The 14037-nt window shown below is 41.3% G+C and overlaps 1 protein-coding gene across 5 annotated transcripts in view; it reads right to left on the reverse strand.

Moving 5' to 3' along the window:
* Positions 1-14037, reverse strand: part of LOC125897348 (kinesin-like protein KIF13B) — a 71462-nt gene that overhangs the window by 7881 nt on the left and 49544 nt on the right. For 2 of the 5 annotated variants that reach the window (XM_049590630.1, XM_049590633.1), the window contains exons 32-39: positions 13810-13928; positions 13478-13654; positions 13251-13343; positions 8955-9107; positions 8470-8547; positions 7998-8054; positions 1806-1899; positions 1369-1451 (exon numbers count right to left, since the gene is read on the reverse strand). In XM_049590630.1, coding sequence (XP_049446587.1) covers positions 1369-1451; positions 1806-1899; positions 7998-8054; positions 8470-8547; positions 8955-9107; positions 13251-13343; positions 13478-13654; positions 13810-13928 — 854 coding nt within the window. Of the gene's footprint in view, positions 1-1368; positions 1488-1805; positions 1900-7997; positions 8055-8469; positions 8548-8954; positions 9108-13250; positions 13344-13477; positions 13655-13809; positions 13929-14037 lie in introns of all 5 variants that reach the window. The other 3 variants (XM_049590629.1, XM_049590632.1, XM_049590631.1) reach the window with 3 other exon arrangements.

The raw sequence follows: 14037 nt of genomic DNA on the forward strand, positions 1-14037 counted from the left end.
AAAGTATGTGTAAAACCAAAGTTGACATTTTCTGTCCAGATGCATTTTTTGCCCCGATATCATAGATAAGCAAATGTACATAGTGCGATAACCATCAATTTTAATATCACGATATACCTTGAAACTGGTATATCGTTACAACCCTAGTTTTAAGTCTTTTGAGGTGTAACCAAATCAGGTCTTAAGACCTTGAGAGCAAGTTCATGTTCACATTACAAGTCATTATAGAGGACCTATCCACTGTGCTGACTGTTTTTCAGCCAGGTGTTTAGATCAGGGTCACAATCAACCACTCACCCAATTTATGAACACCCCCTGCTATTATTTGCAAAACGCGAAGCTTTTGTTTCTGTGTTGACCTTTTTCAAACATCTGTGGCAGGCATGGTGGAGTGAAGCGCTAATTAGAGCGATGGCCTCAAACAACGCACCAACAAAGCCCGGCGGGTTTTTATTCCAACCAAACACCAGGGCACGTGATTTCCCTGATTAGCCTCCCTCTGCGGCGTAAGGTGCTAATCAGTTGAATCAGATGCTGTAGTGTCTGGCTGCAGTGAAAAGCTGTAGACTCCTGGGTCTCGATGGCACATGATTGGAGATCAGTGGATGCGGAGGTGGCGAAGGAGCGGGGGCGACGCGTCGGGGCGACAAGGTTCACCTGCTCCTAATTAACCCTCCTCAACACACAGTGTGCTTCTGTCTCAGTAGGAGCTGTTTGTGGAGCTTCTGCTCTGATCACAAACATTATACAGCACGTCAATCACTTGGTAGACACCAACTACATTTTTACTGTATGTGCTGATGGTTTTTGTCCTAAGCCAGGTACTCAAATAACCTGCTTTTAATTCAACACACATAATATCATGACTCAGTTAATTCTGAACACAGAGCCTAGAAAACTTCATTTTAAAGTTTACTGGAACATTTAAACTGTGTTTTCTGTAAAACCAGACAGTGCCAAAACACAATGATGTTTGGTATTCGTTAAAAGGTTTGGTAAATATAGTAAGGTATACTTGACAAGAGCTTTGCATCAAAACTTTTAAAACATGATATGAGGTCTACACAAAAGCACACTTAGTCGTTCCTTGTTTATGATGCAGTTTATCAGCTATTTTTGCAAACTTCTAAAAACCACTCATCTTAGGCACTGAGGCATTTATACACTTTATCTGTTTATTATTTGTGTTTCCATCTACATAAGCTCTGTTTCCATGGCAACAGAAGAAAAAGGACTAGCTGATTATGAGTAGAGGGGATATTTAGATTCAGGCTGCAATGATGCATATAAACTTTAAATCCCTGATAAGACAGCAAGCAGAATACAAGCTTAAATCCACAACACTGTGAGCTGACTGAATGAGTGTACCTGGTGATGGACAGCTGTCTGGTCTCTACTATCTTCCTTCCCACCAGGAAGCAGTGACTTCAGCAGCTTGGGTATGGCCTTCACTGGAGGGAGATAAGACGCAGCAAAGCCTGAATGCACTGATGGAGAGGACAGAGAAAAGAAGAGAAGAAGAGCAGGTTGCAAGAGCAGAGATGGAGAAAACAAGGGCAGGAGGAAGAAGGAAGGAAGGAAGGAAGGAAAAGATTATGTTTTTGAGGCAGGGAGGAGGGAAATTGAGAGATGTGTTGGCAAAGAAGAAAATGTGCTAAATTAAGATTCATAGCAAAAGGACAGATATAGTTTTCCACTGGCTACAGCAAAAACAGAGCTGATGACATCAAAAGCAGCAGAAAGGGAAAGATAATTCAAAGCCACAGAAAGAATCCATTAGAAGATAAAGTTTTAATCCGTTGTACCTGTCTCTGGGTTCAGGTTCTGGGATATGGAGCTGGGCAGTGTGCGTCTAGATGAAGAAGGCACAAAAGAAAGGTCCTGGTGGCTCTCCCAGCCCTGCACACACAAGAGGCAGAAACCCAGAGGATCATACACATGTGGCTTTAATGAGCATCTCAGTACTCTGACCTTCAGCAGCCTCTGTTGGGGACCAGAAAAACCATTACCTTTAGCTAACTATTGCAACCTTTTATCCATTACCTTTAGTCAACTATTTCAATCATCTACCCATTACTTTTTGCTAACTCTTTCAACCTTTTATCCATTCCCTCTAGCTAACAATTTCAACCTTTTATTGATTGCCTTTTCCTAACTATTCCAACCATTTATCTATTATATTTAGCTAAATATTTCAACCATTTATCCATTACCTTTAGCTAACTATTTCAACCATTTATCCATTAGCTTTAGCTAACTATTTCAACCATTTATCCACTGCCTTTAGCTAACTATTTCAACCTTTTATCCATTGCCTTTAGCTAACTATTTCAACCTTTTATCCATTGCCTTTAGCTAACTATTTCAACCATTTATCCACTGCCTTTAGCTAACTATTTCAACCATTTATCCATTACCTTTAGCTAACTATTGCAACCTTTTATCCATTACCTTTAGCCAACTGTTTCAATCATCTACCCATTACTTTTTGCTAACTCTTTAAACCTTTTATCCATTACCTTTAGTCAACTATTTCAACCTTTTATCCATTACCTCTAACTAACAATTTCAACCTTTTATTGACTGCCTTTTCCTAACTATTCTAACCATTTATCTATTACATTTAGCTAAATATTTCAACCATTTATCCATTACCTTTAGCTAACTATTTCAACCATTTATCTATTAGCTTTAGCTAACTATTTCAACCTTTTATCCATTGCCTTTAGCTAACTATTTCAACCTTTTATCCACTGCCTTTAGCTAACTATTTCAACCATTTATCTATTACCTTTAGCCTAACTATTGCAACCTTTTATCCATTACCTTTAGCCAACTATTTCAATCATCTACCCATTACTTTTTGCTAACTCTTTCAACCTTTTATCCATTACCTTTAGCTAACAATTTCAACCTTTTATTGATTGCCTTTTCCTAACTATTCCAACCATTTATCTATTACGTTTAGCTAAATATTTCAACCATTTATCCATAACCTTAAGCTAACTATTTCAGCCTTTTATTCATTACCTTTTCCTAACTATTTCAATGGTCTATTCATTACCTTCAGCTAACTATCCCTACCTTTTATACATAACTTTTAGCTAATCAACCATTTATCCATTACTTTTAACTAACTATACTTAGATGATGCTATATTATTGGTTGTAATTTCTGTCTTTAAGTTATAAAAAAAAAAAAGAGAAAAAAATTCATGTTCTCACAGCCCAATTGGGGGTATCATATAACAGGGCTCCCACTCCCCTGTAAAGCCCCAGTTACAAAGAAAGAAAGTGACAAAGAAGCTACTCTACCATTTCTGTCGACAAATCTTGCTAAACCTGCAATGTTCTTACTGCTGTTAGACTCTATGACTCCTGTTTCCTGGACATGGGATGGGATGCATCAGGGTTAGGCTGACCTCAGCACCACCTGTATCATAATCTCTTGAGAGAAACCCAAGCAGCGGCTGCACTCTGCTGAGTCTGCCCAGTGCCCAGTGACAGCGGTAGAGGTTTGCGGTGGCTCAGCCCAAGCGGCAGGTGGACAACAACAAGCACATTAACCGTCATTTCTGTAAGGAAGAAGACCCTGCTCTCTTCTCCTGAGACAACAAAGTGCCAGCAGCCCAACACTACCCACTGGACAACCAAGATTTCACCATGGGCCTCCTTGCCCAGCCCTGTGGTAGGCCTCGCCCATGTGTCCTCCTCCCTAGGACTGGATCCATCTTTGACTATTTGTAGCATGAATGGACCTCTCCACTGAGTGCCAAACCCTGGTGTACAGCCCTTAATTCACTGTCGAGGGCTGAAAGTGAGACAACAGAGTGCTCCCCCATTGAGGATGAGATCAGGGTTTGCCTCATCTGCTCCACCTCCCTCTGGCCCGGCCAAGGTCGACTGTTGCTTTCATCTGAGAAAGACAGGGTCTGGATTCTTCAACTGCTGTTACGCCAGTGGCAATCACTAGGTTGTTACTGAAATAACAACAGTTGCAGAAGCCAGACCATGTCTCAATCAGTATGGTCTTCCTGGCAGGATTCCTGGACCGGTTGACCCACCAAGGACCAAGCTTAACATGGCAGGAATCACAGAGACCCAGACTACAGCAGACACTCTACTTTGGATTTCCCAGGAAATTTCACTATTTTTGCTGCTCAGATGGGACACAGACATCTTTGGCTGGGCCTGTCCTCCCTGAAGCACAAGGAGTAGCACTCTTTCTTGAATGCTCCCATCTCCACTAAGTCGCTCTTCTGCCCCAACATACAGGATATGTTAGCTAGGTTAGAGACTATCAAGAAGCTTCCACAAGAACTAGCCCTGCTCAGCCACTACTGCATCCCCTGTCCCTATGAACATGGCCAAGGTGGCAGTGTGTTGGTTTAAATTTGCGCCACATTTGGATGGGAACCCAACTAGCGTCGACAGAGGGTCAGTGGAACTGTGTCAGAATCCATCATTCCAGGTTAAGGTCATTACCTCCTCATTTAGGTTGAGGGTATCTGCTGAACGGCTTTCTGCCCCTCTCCTTATGCAGACATAGAGGAGGAGCGCCTTCACACTTTGTCCTCTGTGCATGCATTTTGTTGTTATGTGGAGTGCATGGTGGCTTTCAGGCAGTCTGACCAGCTGTTTGTCAGCCACAGCAGTCGGGCTTAAGGAGCCCCCTTGTCTGCGCAGCAACTCGCTTGCTGGTTTTGCAATACAGTCCACAAGGGTTATGAAGTAGTGGATCTCACTCTTCCAGGGAGCCTGAGGTCACATTTCACTAGGGACATCACGTCCTCCATTGTGCTCTTTGGGAATGTCTCAGTGGAAGACATCTGTTTGCCCACCTCTTTGTCTAGAGCAGACTTAGGCATTGGATAGCAACTAGCTTTGCTTGCACTGTTGAAGTCTGGTACAGGCAGGTGATGCTCGGCCGCCGGACTGTTTTCGTTCTTTCTTTGGGTTTCAGACTAGTGCTGGTTCGGGCCTAGCTGGGAGTCAACTCATCCCTAAAGCCTTTGTCAAGGCTTTAACCAATAGCAAAGCCAGAAGGTGGAATACATGATAAATAGAAATAGTAGTTACTTGGATGTAACTACAGTGCATGGCCCTCTAGCCACAAGCCCAGCTAGTCCTAGCAGTTGTTGCTGAGTCGCAAAGGAAGATGAACAATGCATGCACTGGGGCTTTATAGGGGGGCAGGTGCTGTGTATAGACCCTTTTACTGTTTGTAAACAGTATGATGGTTTTTGGTGGGGGGAGCTTAGCTGGAGGCAAAACAATTCTCCGCAGACATTAGCTAGCACTAGCTAGCAAGTTAGGTTAGCTTGTTTTCAACAATGGAGGAAGATGATGCAAGTGGTGCATTCTGAAATACTCATTGTATGTGAGTGCAGTCTGGCACAAACTGGACTGTTCATAATTTCAGAGCCCTGTTGGAATGTACCATTCGGTTATTCAGCACACTACACACTTAGAGTGGCAGAGCGCACTCTGAGCACTCTGTCTGAGGAGACGGAGCAATAGAGCGCTGAAAGGAGTGAATGTGTGATTAACTTAACCATTCATTAATTTAAACAGAAATATAACGCTCCATTTCTTCAACCAATAGGGATTCATTTAGTATAGAGCGTCACACTGAATTTATGAATGCACCATTTCAGGTCACTCACTCTCCTGGACCACGAGTGTTACTTGAAAAAGTAAACCCTGACCAACAGGACCAGATTGGCTGGCCTGTATGCTCTCACTCAGTGGATTGATGATTTGACAGGATTGCTGAAGGTGGGATGGCTGGCTTTGTGGTTGATTACTATGACAATCATACAAAGGAGGACAACAATCAAACGATTTCCTCCAGTTTGTTTTGCTATTGAAGCTAACATTAGCTAGTGCCCTAAGAGGTTAGCTTTATGGAGAAATCTCCGTAATATTCCTCTTAATACCTCCCCAATTTCTGATTAGGTGGACATGATAACACTTCATGCACATGATGTTATTCATCCCCACAACAGTAAATACTTTTTCCCTAACCTGATATGAAGTGTGTGCTGCACATGCGAGCATTTTTGATGATTGTCGCCAGTCCTGTTTTGCCTCCAGCTAGGGCTGGGCGATATGGACAAAAATTGATATCCCGGTATTTTCAGGCTGAATGGTGATACACGATATATATCCCGGTATTTTCTACAAAATGGGCTACATGTTCAGTTGCAAGCTGATCCACGACTAAAGTCCCCTGTTATTTTTGCTGCATGTGTTTTTTTCCACAGCAGGGCAGGTAAAAGAAGTTTACCCGTTGGAGGTAAGCTGTTTGCAGAGGTGCAGTAAGAGCCTGTTGTGTGCAGCTCTTCATCACACATCTCACTGTTACTGCTTTCATTCATCCTCCCTGCTGTATTATTAGACTTGTCTTAATTGAAGAAAAGCCGCTAATACAGTTCAGCTAATTCTGTAATAAACATATTTTAATTCCTATAAGGTCTTAAAAATGAAAGTCCCCTGTTATTTTGTTATGTAAAAGCTTTTATTGTGAATTAGCAAAATAAGGAAATATGGAGTTTTTCGAGCAGCAGCTTCACACAACTTCTAATACGGAGATTCAGTTAGAAGCTACAAAAGTACTGAGAGCTGAACACAGAGAGACTTTTAAAAACATTTCTCTCTGGGCTCCTGTAGACAGAGGTGAGGAGAGTCTCCCAACACACGGCTTGTTTGAGGGGGAAGAGTGGGGAGAAGCGGGGAGAAGCGGGGTTCGCTGCGGTCAACTAGACGCCACTGCTACCCGCTTGACGGTGGGCGGCCCGGCTTTTGGATTTATTCCACAGAAGGAGTAGATGCTCAGCTCGGCATGGCGCTGGGCATCTAAACTGATAACGGAAGCACATTACACACAAAACACAACAAATCTGCATTGGGCCGGACACAGCTAAAAGTTATTTTATTTTATGTACTTTTATTAATCCCCCTGAGGGGAAATTCAATTTTTTCACTCCTTTGTCATTAACACACAGGTCTGAAAGACACACACATGCACAAACAGGAGGGAAAGGACCACAGTATTATGTGTGCTACTGCTGTAACTTCATCCATCTCACAGACTGATTTAGCATAGCTTGTGCAACATATAGACTGATGTCACACTGTAGACTAATGAACAGACATTAAACAGAGGAGCAGCTCTGTGTTTCTCTGAGTGTTGATGGAGAACCTGCAAGTGAGTGAGAGGGGCGGAGCTGTGTGGAGAGTGTGAGAGAGGAGAGGTGCACACTGGTGTGCATTATGTGGCGCAACTTGACCCTATATCAATATAAACGGTATTGTCTAAATCTATATCTTGCTTGAAAATATATTGGTATATTGTAACATACCGATATACCGCTCAGCCCTACCTCCAGCTAATAAAATGAAGTCATTGTGATGTCTGTCCTAAAAGTGTCTATAAGCTACCCCCAGATTGGGTGGTGAGTTTATCAATTTTCCCAGGTGCCAAGGCAGAGCCTCAAGAAGGTAAACCAAAAGCGAGGCCTGTAAAGGGCTACGCATAGTCATTGAACTGGAATTGCAGTCAGTCAATGACTACTTTTTACAAAATCAAATCAAAATCAAATCATCATGTAACCCCTCAGGCTCATATTTTGGCTCCTTGAGGAGTCTTGTCCTATAGTTGTTAACCACAGGACATGACACAATTAAAACAAATATTTAGGCTTTGGTGAGATGCTAATTTTGGTTGGGTTTTGAAGCCTAAGAATTTATCTGAACAAATCAAATAGAGCATCAGAGAAAGATAAAAAATAAAAATCTATATAAATTCTGAACATGGTCATGCATCATTTATGTGGGCTGACTTCACTCTGTTAAATCTGTCATTTATATTATGGAGACAATCTTCTGAGATAAGGAAAACAACAAAAACACAAAATCCATATGAAAAACAGAACTGACATGATGAACATATATATAGAAATGACAGGATTAGTAGACAGGGTTTATGCATCTCACCTTGAAGTCACTGAGTCTATGAGTGGAGGAGCAGAGATCCAGACTGCTGGCTGACAGCTGGTTAGAGGGTTAGAAGGTTAGAGCCACAGTGGTAGTGAGACAGGTAGAAACCAGAGAGACCATTTTAAAACCAGTGAGACAGGATAACACTCAGGAGACATGAAGGAACAAAACCTGAACCCCAGAATATAAACAAGCCTAAAATAATTGACTCTATCTTGTGGTTAGCATTAAGAAAAGTTGTGAACACACACCAGTGAAGTTCAGTGTGGTTAGAAAATATTGAGTTAAGTTCATGTCAGTGACCTAAGAAGTAGAGTATGACAACACAAGCTAACAAGGTTATTGCCTTTGAGGTTATTGGACAGGTTCCATATCTTGAGCTACTATCCAATAAGGCCATAAACACCCTATGTCAAAAGAGCCTGAACTATTGCTTCAATGTTTGGGTCATTGAAGAAACTTCTCTTACCTGGTTGATGTTTGGAGAGCTCAGGCAGCGTCTGGGAGCTTTCCCTCTGATTGCCAGCTGTTCCCTCACAGCCACCTCCTACACACACATACACAAATGTGTTTTGAAGCATTATAGAGTAATTTATGGAGATACTATCAATCAGTTCCTCTGTTTAGATGCTTTGTATTCTGTGGATTAATTAGATGCATTTGTTTCTGTTTTTGGCAGGGTAAAATGTTCCAGTTCTGGCTCTGGATGACATTTTCCAAAACTGCATAAAGAGCGAAAAAGACAATGAGGATTTAATGTGCTCATGCGTCAGAGAAATATCAATCAGAGGAACACTGTTAAATGAGAGACTGGTCAGATGTTTAGCTATTCTGAGTGAAGGAAATGATGCTGAATACCGTGTGATTGAATGTTGTTTTGATGTTTGGAGATCCATATAAAATCTACAAAGATTAGACTCTCATCTCAGGTGTTCATCAACTATATTTCCTGACCTGTCGAAGTCTGTCCAGCGTGAGGATGTTCTCCACAGCCAGGACGCTGCGCAGGTATTTCTCTATGGCTGCCTCACTGTCAGCTGACTGGTCATCCTCAGCGCTGGCAGCCAGCCTGGCCAACATCTCCCTGTCCTCTGGGCCATGGATGTCCTGTGGGAGCAGGGAGACAGTGTGAGGGGCAGTGTATTACTTAATGCCAGCTCCTTATTCACCCTGCTCAGGGTTCAGTTATTTACATTATCCTGCCTATCACAGCATAACATTTAGCATCCCTGACAAAATGTAAATGTACAGCTCAAAGGTTTTATTACAGGCCACAGAATTCCTCTCTGGTTCATTATTTAGAAAGCACAGATGGTAGCCAGTTAGCTTTAAGTATCCAACAGTGCTGTGTAAAAAAAAATGTAAAGGCCTACATGCATAAAACATGTTATTGTAGATGAATTTAACCAGAATTACTGCCTCTGCGAACCAGTCCAGTTGCAGTTACAGTTAACATCTATGTCTGTCCAGATTCATACTGTATGTAGCCTTGACAGCTGACAATGCTTCAAATATAAATGTGCCTGCAAAGTAGCTACATATTTGAAAACATGAAAACTTCACAGACATCTTCCCCTGGACAACACAGCACAATCAGCACAGTTTCAAGGTGGACAACGAAAGATTAGTTTCACTAATTCAGTATCTGACCAAATATTTCCCCTCTGTTCCTGCGTTAAGGTGTTGAGTAATAGCCAGAAAATGTTTTTTGCCAAACATTATGATGTCACAGTGAAGTTGACCTTTGAGCTTTTGGATATAAAATATCATCATTTCAACATTTTTATCCCATTAGATATTTGTGTGAAATTTTGTCATAATTAGCAAATTAATTCTTGGGTTATGGCCAATAACATGTTTTGTGAGGTCACAGTGACCTATACTTTCGACCTCTTACCACCAAATTCCAATCAGGTCATCCTTGGGTCTAAGTAGATGTTTGTGCCAAATTTGAGGAAATTCCCTCAAGGCCTTCTTGTGATATGGCATTTCTAAGAATGCAAGGTCACAGTGACATTGACCCTTGACTACTAAATTCTAATCAGTGCATTCTTGAGTCTAAGTGGACGTTTGTGCCAAATTTGAGGATATTTCTTTAAGGTGTTCTTGAGATACCACCTTCACGAGAATGGGATGGACAACGTGAAAACATATCACTCACTACTCACCACATAGTCCACTATATAATGAGTTTGCCATTTTGTAATGCTGTATAGTTTTATAGTGGAAATTATCATACTCTTTATAGTGGACTCAAAGTATCCCACAGTGCACCATAACAAGTAGTGTACAACTAATGGCCACTCACCAAGCAATATATCCCATCATGCACTGCCCCAAAGGAATGGACAGACTATATGGGACGGACACCAAGACGGACGACGGGAGAGAGCAACTGGACTACAACCTGCTGTACATGTTTAACTTATAAAGACATGTTGAAGTTTGTTTTACCAGTTTCTCTGCCATGTAATAAACTGTCAATTTAATGTGTAGCCGTCAGTCCTCAGAGAGATCAAAACAAATCAGCAACTTATCTTCTCTAGTGCTTAACAGTTACTGTACAGAATAGGGCTGATAGGGCTAGCTAATGATAGCAAGCTGGGTCGCTACTAACTCTAATTTGTGCTGTAATGGTGTAATGCATACATTATACATTAAATTCACTAAAGTTACTACATGACTGACTGATAAAACAAACTTTAAATCAACAAAGGTTTAACTGAAAATTACTTACATTAGTAGGACAGGTTGCAATCGCACTGCTCTCTCTCCTCTTCTCTGTCTGCCAGTGTAACGTTATTAATAGGCCTATGTTTAATGTGTGCAGAGCAGCGCATCACAACACAAACTGCCACAAAGTAGTTCTTTGTAATATTGTTTATTAATTTGGGAAAATATGCTCAGATAATTTCATGTATTTATCATTAATATGCATGACAGTATTTGTTTTGGGTGGTTCACCAGCCAACGTTGATATGGCATGTCTTAAACTGTACAACAGCAATAATGTAACTAGGGAATGCAATGTCTGAAGACGGACAATTGCGGTGTGCGAATGCTCCATGCTGAATAGCTGACACTACACTGCAATTCTTGGGTAAATGTGTATGAATATCATTGAATAGTTGAATGACACCAATACTGTGGAATATTTCAATGTTTTTGAAAGGCTGATGTTCCACTGCAATGATGGCTTAAAGCTACTCTTACCTTTCTTCCATTTCACACAGCACTTAAAAAAATTTGAACATCCACAACTCCCGCCTCAATCCAAAGTCCCATTCCCCTCCTCCTGCAACTCCACCTCCCTCCAAAGGCCTACTCCCCCCTCCTCCATTACGTCCTCATTATGTCTATGATAGACGTTGGCGTTGGCAAGGCAACCTTAGATACACGGAAGAGGAGAGCGGGTGTAACGTTACAACCAAGACAGTCAAATGCAACCCCGGAGTTTTAAAACTCAACCAGAGTCAGTGATGACTGATGAGTTTTAGAATAAGGTTACAGTGCTAACATTAGATAGTAGCGTTAACATTACTAGTAAGTGGAAACACATAAGGAAGATAACGTTCATGTTTCAGAGGCTACGCTACAGTAGGCTAATGTTAGCCATTAGTAAATGGATGCTGTGTTGTCATATATAACATTATATGTTATATTAGAAGCAAACTAAACATAACGTTACCTGTCCTGCACAGTCAAACGCAACCCTGGAGTTTTGAAACTTATCTGGGGTCCGTGATGACTGATGAGTTTTATAATATAATATAAACGCTTACGTTAGATAGTACTGGTGACTGCCAACAAACAAGGAAGATAGTACAGAGGTTACGCGAGTGGTTACGTCAGTCGGAGGCCTCCACGTGGGGAAGACAACAGGACGCTCGGCCAATTAGATCCCTTTTAACTCTGAGCAATCATTGCATTCGGACCGAATGCAATGATTGAGTTTTTATCTCTGGTGGAATTCACTCACATTTCAGTGTGCCATCAGCTTATTAATAGCATTTTAACTTAAACAAAGAAAAGCTAAAATTTCTGGAAAAAGGTAAGTGTTGCTTTAAATGTATAAGAAGAAGGTTAAGTGATAGGAATAGTTGTAAAAGTTAAAAGGGATCTAATTAGTTTGTGGAGTCAAAATGGTTGCAGGTTAGATAAGTGGTACCACAAGCTGTTTTCCAGAAATTTCTCTTCTCAGTTTACATAGGAGTAAATGAGGGGAAAATTTGACTCTCCCTTCACTTGGTGGTGTCTTTGATTCCTTAGTAAGATTTCTGCAACCAGCACAAATTTGCCTCTGTTTTGATGTATACATTGTGTGTGTAGAATGAAAACTGTGGGCAGGACAGGGAGTTTGAAAGAAAATTTTAGAGCCCCTCTGCACTCTAGCTGTGATGTCACACACTCCAGCTCTAAAACATTCTGCCCTTTAGAAACCCACTATAAATCCCGAAGAGGGCATTTTTACCATGCTCCAAACAAGTCTGAATGTTTCAAAGTTTGAAGGAGATTTCAAAGTTGAATACATGCCGGAATGCACAAAAAATGAAGTTTCTATGTGAATGTATGAATGAGAAGATAGGAATTGAAAATGCTTTAAAAAACTTGAACTTGTCAAGTTTAAATATTCCTAACATTCATTTGAATGGGGAAAATTTCCCAAAAAACGCTGAATATTTTGGAAAGCATGAATGTTATGAATAAGAAAAATACAAGCAAACATGTCCTAATTTAGCAGAATATTTTGATGTTTTAATGGAGTTTCTATGTTGAAAATTGTGAAAGAAGTGAGGCAGCAAAAAACACAGCGGAATATAAAGACAATGACAAAGATTCGGAAGAACATATGGTTGTGAATGCTTTTGCATTCACACCCAGTTAACAGCGCTGAGGAAATGACCTGAGTAGTGTCCAAAAGTGTTTTTTAATGTTGCAGATCAGCTCACTATATAGTGCTCTACATAGAACTCCCTATATAATAAAGTAGGAAGTAGTGAATGAATCAATGATTTCAGACACAGCTATTGCCTCCAGCCACAGCTATCACTGACACAGAGGCTTAAAAACCCATGGCTGCAAGATAAGCACACCCTGTTCTTAAAAGGGGGTTAGGTTATCAATTAAAAACTTTTTTAAAACCATGCTTCACTTATAACTATGGGTAAACTGACAGTGGCATGCACAAGTCACATCTTTTGTTTTATTCTATTTTCTTTCAAACAATTAACTTTGTGCTCTGGTACTTACCCCTGGGATGTTGGAAACGATTTCAAAGGTGACTCCGCAGCCAGGGATGGTGCTGCGCTGAGACATTCTCTTCAGCAGGCTCTGAGCAAAACCCTGCAACACAAACACACAACCACATTTTCTAAAATCAACAAATCTCTGTATTAGCAGATGTGAATATATCAGGGTGAAAGCAAACACGCTAATATGTCAGCTTGCTCCAACCATCATGCCTTGGGGCCACCCACCTGTCTCCCTGTGACGTTCACGCAGATGCGTTTCCTGAGTACCAGCTGCATGTGGGCGGGGTGGCTCAGCTGAACCACTACCCTGACTGTCAGGTAGACTCTCTGGTCAGCTGACGTTACACAGCTCAGCTGGGGGCACTCATGGACTGTAGAGTCCCAAGAGGCCTCCACCTTCACCTGGAACACATTAAAAAACATGGAAACAAATGGCTAAAAGATTCCCGCCATCTGCTATTAGGTGGTACATTTGGGATTTGCTAGAAAAAATAGAGAGACAAGATGTAAGAGGGAAACTCACAGATCCACAGTCAGAATATCGTTGGTCACCTTACCACTGAATCGTAGTGTTTAACAATATGAAGGTCAAAGAAGTCGTCCTCCTCCTCCCCACTGAGCAGTGCATCAAGCCCCCCGGCCAATGGGGCTGAGAGACTGGCTTGGAAATCATCAGCTGCAGGTAAAAGAGACAGAATAAAGAGAAAGACAGAAAGACAGCAGACTCAACAGTTATCAAGACAGCAGAGGATTCTGCCTAATTAAAGACAGAAAAAGACGACGAG

This window comes from Epinephelus fuscoguttatus, linkage group LG11 (assembly GCF_011397635.1).
Source record: "Epinephelus fuscoguttatus linkage group LG11, E.fuscoguttatus.final_Chr_v1".
Classification (NCBI taxonomy): domain Eukaryota; kingdom Metazoa; phylum Chordata; class Actinopteri; order Perciformes; family Serranidae; genus Epinephelus; species Epinephelus fuscoguttatus.